The 11,495-nt window shown below is 45.1% G+C and overlaps 1 protein-coding gene across 1 annotated transcript; it reads left to right on the top strand.

Moving 5' to 3' along the window:
- Nucleotides 1–1,956: 1,956 nt before the first annotated feature.
- On the top strand, nucleotides 1,957–2,334 carry LOC119646224 (glycine-rich protein 23-like). Its single transcript, XM_038046611.1, has one exon. It carries the CDS (start codon nucleotides 1,957–1,959, stop codon nucleotides 2,332–2,334), a length of 378 nt encoding a protein of 125 aa, XP_037902539.1.
- Nucleotides 2,335–11,495: the final 9,161 nt, after the last annotated feature.

The raw sequence follows: 11,495 nt of genomic DNA, 5'->3' as shown, positions 1-11,495 counted from the left end.
CTGAATTCGCCTCTGCCACCGCATTGAACTGCCGTTGGAACAGCTGGCAGTCTGACAGGAAACCCGAGGGGAATAATGAAGATGACAGAGACTTACTCAATGGTCACTGAAGGTTAAACTATCACCTGGGAAATCTGCGGACACTGTCTGTAAACTCTTTGAGGAGAGTGATGAAACCTCTACACATGTTCTGGGAGGTCAGCATCTGCATCTGCATAGCCGTTCGCTTATGTTTCCGAAGCCGATAACAGCAGGTTTCAATTTTTGGCTGACTAAGAAACCTACTCCGAGCACATGGTTTACTGGATGACCGCTATAATATATGGTGTAGCGGCTCTTCTCCAGGAAACCGGTCCTATACTGGGACAGGGTATCGGCTAGCTACTCATCAGCTTTATCTCTGTACAGGGGGCGCACGTTCCATGAGAAAATGCGCAAATCGTTAATCCGTTGTCGTTGCCGGGTTCGTCGTTGTAAAGTCCATCATGTCCGAGGCTCCTTTCGTTCTCCTCCGTAACATCGGTTTTCCGTGTAGGGTTGTCAGCCCTACCCTACCCCCCACCTTGAAGACCAGTTGGTACAGTTTGTCCCGTTTTTAGGCGCGGGAGACTCGCCTTCATCCTTCTCCGTCTGCAGCTTTTCGTTATGAAAGAGCTCCCAGGGGTCCCCACGTGGAGGTGGAGATAGGGTTTGGTAGTAGAGCTGTTGGTGTTGGTTCAGCAGGCATTTCCCAGGTTTTATGTTCCATCGTGGGTACCAATCCACGTTTCGCCCTGGGATCTATACTACCCTTTGGCCTCCTTCTGTGGAGTGGTTTATTCAAGCTAAATTTGCACTAGTTCTTGCTGCATGCCAGGAGTTGCAGAGATCATGTGCGTGTTGCTTTTCATATGGATGCTAACTTCAATTAAGATACTTTTGACGATTAAGATACTTTTGTGAATTTTGATAGGAATTTACTGCATGGATCATATAATTCTTTTTAAATTTATGCTAAGAATAAACAAGATCCGGTGGTAATCCTTGTTATCGATTAAAAAGGAAGATTTCAAAACGCAGCCGATGTGAAGAAGCAGGGATTGCAGATGAGGTGCATATGATCTTCGAGAATTCTAAATCGTCTTTTAGTAGCCAAAATCTGACTAGAGTTAGTGTTGGTTTGTAGATATAATTTGAAGTACTCCTATTCAAGAAACAATCATTAATCAGCAAAAAGTTTCGCTGGATGTTCTGTGAGAAGGGAGTACCAGCGTGAAAGTAACACTAGAATGACGTGAGGTTTACAGATGAAACTTTTTTGGGCACAAGAAGTTCAGATTTAAAGATTGTTTACCTGAGCCCATATCTTCTTGGCTACATGCTCATATGAAAGTGACTGAGGTGTGTAAATAACATGACTTTCAGATAAGAACCCATTGAGGCTTTGACGATGACCTTGAAGTAGTTGGAGTTATTAGCATTAGAAATTACGAGCTTTGCTTAAAAGATGCTCAATTACTCAAGCTTAAGATATTCTATATGGAATTAATGAGCTTAACTTTATACTATTAGTGGAAGTAGTCATACTAATTTCGTCGAATTGAAAACCGAGTAAACACTAATTACATACAACCACACAAAGAGGCTTTTCGAAAACATTGAAGCAATGGACCATTGACCACGTTACTCTTTTTCAACAGAGGATGTAGAACGAGTGCACTTGAGAAAAAAGGGTTCCTGGGGTTTCCCTTATATTCTTAGGTCAGAATTTGCCAGAACATTGGTGTGAGTGTTATTTCTAATGAGGGCGAAGTTCTTGATTATGTTACTGAGGAAAAGATGTTAACAAAAACGCATATTTTCGTTGACTATATATAAAGGAGTTGGAACCTCAGTCCAACCATATTTAACTCGTCTATTACTTGAAGGTGCGGTTGTCCTATCGTGCAGTGTTCATATCTGTTTAGTGCCTTCCAAATGGTGGTTACCAGGCGACTAATCGCCTTTTTGGCGTTCATTGTGATATGTGCCGCAGATACTGACTTGGTTGAAGGACCCATTGATGTCAAGAATTCGCTGCAACCTGAATCACAACCCGATGCAGAAGGAAGTGGATTAATTCGGATTATAAGGGGTAGTTGCTGTGGTGGTGGCTACGGAGGTCGCGGTTTTGGAAGAGGTGGTGGATATGGAGGTGGATATGGTGGCGGATATGGTGGCGGATATGGCGGCGGATTTGGTGGTGGCGGCGGTTTTGGGGGTGGATTTGGTGGTGGATTCGGTGGTGGATTTGGCGGTGGATTTGGTGGTGGAAGAGGAGGATACGGACGTAGAGGAGGCTATTGTTGCGGCTAAATTGCAATATAACATGGATTTATGCGATTGTGGCGAATGAACTGCGAGTAGGTTGAGCAAATTATCTCAGACGAACATGCTGCGTTGTATACAGCGATCAATAATTTCGTTAATAAAATGCTTAAGTGATCTTATCAATTAAATAATCCCAGTGTTTCTATTCAACCTTGATTGATCATGCTATTTTCGCCTTTCGGACGATATTGACGCTCTGAGAGTAGATAAATATAGGTAGGTACGTATCAGTGGCCACTCCCTCCTCGTTTTAATGCCACAAACTCCTAAGACCCTAACTGCTGTTATGCCAGCAAGGAGACAGAGTTTAGCTGGCTCGGATCTTCAGAGCCAGCCAGTAGCATTCATGAAGGAAAGCAGCTCTCCCATATTGCAGCTAGAAATTTCGCTGTTGTTCCTCAAAGAATGGTTTACCCAGTGTCCGTAGCCTGACTGTAGCTAGAGCTAAGCAATCGCAGAAGAAGTGCCTGAGAGTTTCCTTCCTTCTCCGTAGCTTCGGGAATGCGAAATATAGGGTATACCAAGCCTAGTGGCATGGCCCTCTATGGACCAGTGCCCCGTGTAGACCGCCGTAAATTTGAATGCACGCGTCTGGCACAGGAGCTCTCGTGATCGGGCTATGTTATAAGCGGTCAAAATCCTGCTTGACTTGGCACAGCTGGTAACACTTCGCCATTTAAGGCCCGCTGTTGCCAAGCAGTACGATTAGACTCCGCCCTTGACAGCCGCCAGCGAGACAGAGCCTTGTTCCTATACCCGAGAACCCAGAGGAGGGTGACCTTGAACGTGCCGCCAAGACTGTTCAGCGCATCTCTGCATTGCCTCACCAGTCTGGGGGATGTTGTGGCTGAGTACAACGCCTTAATGAACGCTTGGCTGTCGGTCAGAATGGCTAGGTTACACTTGGGGCTCGCGGCTGGGGTCACGCTCCAACCATCGACAGACTTCCAGTATCGCCAGTACTCCCGCACGGAATACACTGGCGAAACCTGAGAGACCATACGATTCGGATACACCGTGTGCATTCGAGAAAACCTCCGCGCCGGCTGCACAGACCATGCTTGATCCATCGGTGAAGAATACTGCGTCCTAACCTTGCAACACGCTGCCGGTTTTCCACTCTACCCCGATTGGAAAGTCCGCTGGAAACTTTCTCGTCAGGTTCAGCTTTCGATTTCCCGAGGTAATTCTTCTTGGATGCTACTGTGGCCGTAGGATTTCGCTGCTTCAGCCTCCGGACTCACGTAATCTGACGGCATTGCACGCTACTGTACGTTATGATGGGATGTGCCATAGCGATGTTCATCCAGTGAAACATCCTCGGCCTGAGACCCCATTTCTTTGCAAAGGTTCTCTTGCAGGCATAGAAGGCTATACAGGCCTTCTTAACCCTCAGTTCTATGTTCAATCTCCAATTTATTTTTGTGTCCAGGATTATACTCACATACTTGACATTACAGGAAAGAACCAATTTTTGTTCATTGAGCCGTGGTAGGTGGAATTCAGGTACCCTTGTCTTGATGGTGAATAGCATTAGTTAAGATTTGGTTGGGTTTATGCCGAGTCCGCATCTTGCAGCCCACGTGCACACTTTTCGCAACGCTCCTTCCATCATGTGATTCGTAATGGACGGAACCATCTCTGACACTAATATCATCAGATCGTCGGCATACGCCACCCTGGGGTGTGCCTCTGTTTACAGCTCTGGTCAAGTGGTTGCCTCCCAGATCCGGCTGGATTCTCCTGATACTTAATAATAATAATAATCATTGGCGCAACAATTCATATTGGATCAGGGTCTTGAAGTGTGTTAAAGCATTTCATTCAAGACCGTAACAGTACACTGTAGGAGGCAATGCGATCAGCGCTGCGCTCGCCCGAGATTATTACCCTGATTTCACTCAGGTACTCATTCATAGCTGAGTCGACTGGTATCCGACATGCAGTCAGGACCGCTACGATAGTCCAGCCCTCTAATCACTTGAGCCATCCAGACACTGATACTTATCATGGATATAATCCAATGCGTAAGAAACCCCTCCAATCAAATACTGGTCAAGGCTTCCTTGATGGCTTTGGCCCTAACATTATTGAAAGCTCCCGCTATATCCAAGAAGGCAGCTAGGGTGTACTGCTTGTGCTGCAGTGACCGCTCGACCCCGCTAATTACCTCGTGGAGAGCGGTTTCTGTGGATTTTCTTTTGAGGTAGGCATGCTGGGACTTTGAAAAAAACGTTCTCTTCAAAATCGCCCTTAAGTGGGTGTCCAGGCCGCGCTCTAGGATCTTCAGCACCAAAAAGGTGACGCTGATTGGTCGAAAGTGCTTCACGATATATCTCTTGGAGAAGCTGCTTATAGCGCAGCCGATCTTATTTTCAGTAATTTCCGATTTGATTGTCTCGTACGGCTGAGGTGGACGCAAACCCTCCAGATAAGGTTCTGACTCACAGCTCAGCAGGAAGGTTTCACTAGAAGATTCAATCCAGGAGCCTTCCGACTTTTTAAGAAAGGATGGGCTCTTATGTTCCTTGGACAGAATCTTGTTAAGCCTCGTGGATTCGCTGGTGCTTTTGATGTTCTGGCAATTCTTCAACCAAGACCGCGTCTTGGCTGCTAATATTTACGCCTGTAGCTGATGTTGAAGATATCCCTGGTCAGCTTGCTGAAGTCGCAGTGTCTTCTTGCTGCACTTAGTAGGGCACGAGACCTTAAAGGCGGTATCGAATACCTTCTCTAAAGCTCCGACCTTTGACTGCAGTTCGTCTGTCGTGCCAATCTTGCTAGTCTTGGCCTCTGAAGTGTTTGGAGACTATCTAGACGCAAAAGTATCCAACTGTGCTCTGACAAGAATCTCTGGTCAGACACTCTCTAGGTCTCCACCTTAAGAATCATATTGTCGGTTATTAGATTGGTATCAAGGACTTCCTCTCATACGGCACAGTTCTACGAGCTGGGAAAGTGGAAGGTTGGTGTACTGCCTCTGCTACACACCGATAGGTTTAGAGTAATAATAAAATCAAAGAATTACTCACTTCTCTGGTTGGTTTCCGAGCTGCCCCAGAGCGTATGCCTTGCATTGGCGTCACAATCTATCAGCAGGTTGGCCTTCTGGAAACTGAAAACTAGCAAAAGGTATGCACAGAAGCTAGTGTAAGCTAGGGAGTGGGAACTTTTAAACGATTGAAATCACGCGGAGTAGATGGCATCTTCCCAAGACTAATCCAGAGAGACCTAGAAATCATCTTAGAGTCTCTTCTGAGGGTAGTAAGGGCCAGCGTTGCCAAATATATACCAAGGGGATGCAGGCGAGCAAAAGTGATCCTTATTCCGAATGCGGGTAAAAGGATCCTTTCAAATATTTCAGATCCATTTGCCTAATATCGTTCCTACTCAAAACTACCATAGAAAAATAAAGGAATTGCCCTGTATGCATTTCTGGATATTGTAGGAGCATTCAATACCACATCGCACACTGAGATACAAGATGTCCTGAGCCGCAAGGGAGTGGGAAGCATCCTGGCTTTTTGGATGGGCAAAATGCTAGAAAGTAGGCAAATAGAAGTAATAGAAGTAGGTACAAACTACTACTACTACTCAAAGTTGTCCGCAGGGCGGAGTACTATTGCCGCTTACGTGAAGCAGTGGACGAAGTTCTGGATGTGCTAACCAATACTGGAATACAATACAAATATGAGGATACCCTATGTGATTATGGGTTCCAAGTGCCTGATGCAGGAAGTTGGGATTGCGTATTAATCCAGCCAAAACCACCACAGTATCATTCACTACGAAACGTAAGCTTGATCACCTCAGAGCCATAAGGTTACATAGCATGGATCTGAAACGAAAAACAGAGGTTAAATATTTAGGAATTACTTTTGACAAAAAATTACTCAGGAAGAAGCATGCCGGAAGCACTTGTTGGGAAACTACAAGGGCTCTGTTGACGGAAACGGTTTCATGGCTATGAATCTTAGAAATGAAGAGGAGCGGTTGAGGGAACTATAATGAGCGGGCCTACCAGGGATGGAGCAGTCCAGGGTGCTTATTGGGGCATACGAACCTATGCGCACAAACTTTAAACCTCACCAAAAAGAACCTCCGAATCATAGTGGGAATTCTCACTGGTCATTGTCGGCTGAACTATCATCTAGGGAAACTAGGGATATCTACGGACACTGCCTGCAGGTTTTGTGAGGAGGATGACGAAACCTTTATACACGTCCTGGGACAGTGTCCGGCACTTGTGCAAAGTAGGTCGAGACATCTGGGAGAACACTTAATACCAGATGTAAGGCTGAAAGATCTGGAAGTAGGGAACATACTAAAGTTCCTAACAGTTATATGCCTGCTTGAGATACTATGATCAATAGGTACACTATAACCAGTAAAAGGGGCACAATAGTTCTTCCAGGATGCGGTACGACTTTTCCTTAACAGAATGATAATAATCCTGGTTGGTGAAACTACCAGGCATTATTTTTTCTGTGCTAATCCCTATGACCTACCTACCAGGGTTGGTCGAAGCAACACGCCAACAACATGGAGCATGTCATACTCACGCTTCCCGTTGATGTAAAAGTACTTGGACACCATGATTTGTTCATTATCCTTCTGCACTGATATTTGTCTTTTCGGAACTCGGACCAATTTTAGTTAACTCTTTTTGAATGTTTATGAAGAAACTATCGGCAACCAACAGGCCCAAGACGTTCCCATGGCCATACAATGCATTTCTAACATTTTAACACTTCGTATCCAATTCATCGATGACTGTTAGATGTGCTGTTACTATCTGTACGCTCAGGCTAGCAGCATCCACCTTGGCAAACCAGCCATTCAGTTCTTTAAAGAATTCTTCCAACTTGTTGAGGCAACCCAATTGTATGCCTCTATCCAGGCGTTAGGCAATACGTTTTGTTGAGTCATCGTTTATAGGGTCGTGATCTGATCATGTCGTAGCGGGTCGATGTGGTTGAAGATTTCATCATTGACAGCAAAGAGTGCTATCAACATTTTGTCGAGCCGCCTTCTCTTGCTTCTTTTCATTGTAGGGAGACGAGAAGCTCGTCGGTTTTGCGAATAATGTCTTTGCTCTTGAACAGTAGCTGCTTGAATAGCATATCGTAATGTGTCATCGTCACCAATTTTCCTGCAGTGCTAGCACATATTTCGCGCCGGATCTAATACAGCTATCATATCCTGTCGGTTCTTCATTGTTTCATTGACAGGAAAATCGACCTTCATTCTCAAGGTCCCCAGAACCGCTTTAGCTTGGCCTTGCCTTTCTACGTGATGCCCGGTGTGAGGTCCCCATATCTCTTAGTCATCTGTGGAAATGTTCTTCGCACATACCACGTTGAAAGCAAGGAATAGTATCGTCAAACTTAGGAGTGTATGCCTTCAAATTAACCCTAGAGGTTGAGAGATTTGCACTGCGTTTTGTCCTTGTAGGCCTCACCGTTGGCTGCTTCTGTTCCGTTCTCATTCCACCAGCAGGGATCCTGTGGCTTCCTCTTCCCGAGTGGGACGTTCCCGACCTGCTTTTCTTGCGCCCCGTGAAATCGTATCGTGACTGCACGGATTTTAGCATGGTAGATTTCACGAATCCATGCAGAGATTTCAGAGATCCATGCATTTTAAAGGGGAGCGGATGGGGTGTCGAGTTCTCGGATCAGCACCAGCTGTCCAGTCTTTACGTTAAGGATTTCCTTAGTCCACTTTGCCCTGGATTGTAGGTGGTGCAAATATTCCTCGGACAAGCTCTTCCAGAATATCTGATGAAGCGTTGTTAACTGCTGCTACCGTTCGTGGAGGTCTTGCTGAGATCTATCTACCTTCGGTAATGCTCTTAACGGTCGATGTACCAAAAAGTGTCCCGATGTTAATGCTTCGAGGTCTTCAGGATGAATTTAAGCAAGCCTCAATTTGATATAACACCGTTGTGAATTCCTCGAACGTTGGGATTATTTTGGATTCGTCAAACACACATTTCAACTGTCGCTTAGCCCATTTTACTGGAGCTTTCCATAACTCACTAAAATGTGGCGTTACTGCGGGAATAAATCGTCAGTTAACCCTATCCTTTGCGGAATTTGAGGCTGCTTTTTCGATATTGCCTGTTGCATTTCCCGATCCATCTGGTTCTTTGCCCCCATGATCACTATTTATATCTGCGCATAGTCCTCTTTTTGCCGTAAATCGTTTGGATGCGGCCAGAAATGCTTCTTTTGATAAATTACAGACTAATTCGTACCTTTGTCACTGTGAACACGAACGCCCAGACGTATCCTTTCAACGAAACCGTGGAGCGTCCCTTAGACATCCTTGTCTTGAATGGCTCTGCGTAATCTACCCAGCAACACAGGAACAGTGGACTTGGGGTGGTTCTTATTGCAGGAACCTTACCCATTAGCCTCTAGGCATGATCTTTGGGATATCCTGCACAAGTAATACAGCGATGAAGTTCGTTTCGTATCACTCTCTGGTCGTTAAGGATTGAATGCCGCATTCGTAAGTGATTCCGGACCATATATGTAGATGCCTCTATGGAGAGTGTTCATGGATGCTTCCCGGATTATTAAACCAGCAACTTAGTCTTCTCGAGGTAGGAGTATCGGATGTTTGTGTTCATTTGATATGACTGCATTCTTCAGCCGACCTGCAGGAGGCCTTGATGATCAACGAACGAATTGAGTTTTTGTAGCCCTTTGTGCAGTGGGCTATTCTTTACGACGTCCTGGAACTGCTTGTTAAATTCAGTATTTTGCACAGCACAAAGTATCCGCAATCGACTATTTTCAGACTCCCCTGAAGAAATAGGTCCTTTTGTCACGAAGTGCAGGAAATACGGAAATACAGGAAGTACGTCGTTACTCTTACCAACTCCGAAAATGACGAGAATTGTTCCAATAGATCGAAATTATTATAAAAAAACTTAACCTCATGCTCGGGTATGCTATTCTCTGCAAGGCATTGAAGCCTGTTCCACCATAGTGGATGCCCTATGAGCTTCTTAGGGCTAATTCCTCTCAAGGTGCAGTTTGCTGGATTGTTACTCGATTTTATCTATCCCAAGACTCAATTTCCGGCATAAGTGGATCCTTCTTGAGCCAGGCCAGGACTATGTTCGAGCTATACCAGTAACGTACCTTCAATATCTGTAATTGCATTGTAACCTGTACCATCCGCATCAGCTCGGACAATAGAAGGGCTCCATGCAACTCCAATCGCGGCAGAGTTACCTTTGTTTTTAGCGGTTTGACGCGTGTCTTAGCGCACAATAGGGTGACCCTTGTTTTCTCTTGCGTGTCAACTTATTTGATATTGATGACAGCAGCGTATGCAGACTCTGACGTGTCATAGTATCCATGTAGCTCGTTTTTACTGGTTTTGCGGAGTATATCCATTGAGGGATTCGAATCGGTTCCACCATTGGCTTCAAAGCGCCTCCATTGGTCTAGCTGATCCTCCGCGGGAGCGCTTTCACGATTGCTGACTTTCATATCCTTTGGATTAAGATTTCTCGCTGACTTTCGTCGGAATTTCCCTTCGCCCTCTTACTCATGATGCAAAAACCCCAAATCCAAAGTTGCCTATTATGTTAGGAAAGATACCAGACTTAGAAATACAACCTCAGGACGATAAGTACTCAAGCGCCGACTTTGAAAATGACACTAGACAAAAAATGTTCTCCCAAGAAAAGTCAAATGATTTGGTGAGTGATGTGGATCTTCCCAGAGATGCTGCTGAATTGCCAGGATAATGGCTCAAAAGTTAAAATATATTACTGCCTGGAATGTCTTTTTGTTGGTTCAGACTTCGTGACAAGAATTTTGTGCCTTACTTCACCCAAGAAGAAAATTAAGTTTATTGTAACGACACTAACGGTTTGTTGGTTCAATGGAGAGTTGGACACCAAAGGGTGCTTGCGGTTGGACAAAACAATGTTCTACGAGAAAAGTTGATACCACTTGAAAAAACTCTCTTTCCTCCTTCATATTAAGCTAGGCGATATGAAAAAGTTTGTCAAACCTCTCTCAAAAGACTGAGAATGTTTCAAATGCTTGAGTAAAAAGAGACAGACAGAAATATGAAATCTCTCGGAAGCGAAATTGAAGGAAGGCGTGTTTTAGTAGGACAGATATAAGAAAACTTCCAGCTGATCGCCAACATTACTCGTGGATATGGAACTATATTCATCCTAAGGGATCACTGCTATAAAGAGGTTGTTGCGAAATGCAGGTCTTGCACTCGAGGAAACCCCTGCTCGTATCAGATTGAGGAAGCATATCATCACTACAAAACCAGGAATCAAATATCCTGGAGTGATGGTAGCTGCGATGCTGGATTCCAAACACCACCGGAAGGTTGCCGATCGACATTTTGGCTTGCGAGAGCATCCATGATGGATCTGATTTTTCCTTTGATTCGCAGATGTTGAAAGGGAGAAATCGTTAAACAGGTGGCAACAAAGGTGGTAACCGGCGGAAAAGGTCGATGGACTTATTGATTCTTAGCAGCAAGGTGTTGACGCAGATAAATTATGTTCTCACGCAGGGTCTCACTTGGGGAAGGTGGTGCCGTGCGTGCCCAATAGCATGAGATCGCTATACAGTGCAAGGACAGTGCAGTGAGGTCACTTCTAAGGCGAAAATCTGCACTGCTTTAGCGGAGTAGTTCAAGCTGCACGATTTGCAGGAGGCATCCATTGTAAGCCTTAGAGGGCTTGGACAGCGGGCATATTGCCGGAAGCGGTAAGTGACCCGAGTTCAAAAAGGTGCTAAGTGCAGCGAAAAAATGAGGTTGGTCCAAATCAACCAAGATCTGCTCTCGCAGACCACTCATGAATCAGAGGTGCAAGTAGCGATAATAAGCGAACCCTATAGAATTCCTGACAATAATGTATGGGTAGCCGATACAACAGTTTGGGGCGGCCTTGTGGGCATGCGGGGACCAAGCTATACAGGAATGTATGAGGCAATCCACAAGTGGGCTCGTATGGGTAAAAATAGACGGCATATATGTCTACAGCTGCTATGCTTCTCTAAGTCTGACGTTGGCTGAATTCGAGGACATGTTGGACAGATTGGTTTTGGATGCAAAAGGACGGAAACCAAAAGTCATCGCCGATGCTTTCAATGCAT

Source organism: Hermetia illucens, chromosome 1, assembly GCF_905115235.1.
Source record: "Hermetia illucens chromosome 1, iHerIll2.2.curated.20191125, whole genome shotgun sequence".
NCBI classification, from domain to species: domain Eukaryota; kingdom Metazoa; phylum Arthropoda; class Insecta; order Diptera; family Stratiomyidae; genus Hermetia; species Hermetia illucens.
The sequence above is the reverse complement of the archived record's forward strand: the minus strand, read 5'-3'. Positions and strand labels throughout refer to the sequence as shown.

Coding starts and splice junctions, on each gene's coding strand:
- LOC119646224 (XM_038046611.1), top strand. CDS start 1,957: ATGGTGGTTACCAGGCGACTAATCGCCTTTTTGGCGTTCATTGTGATA.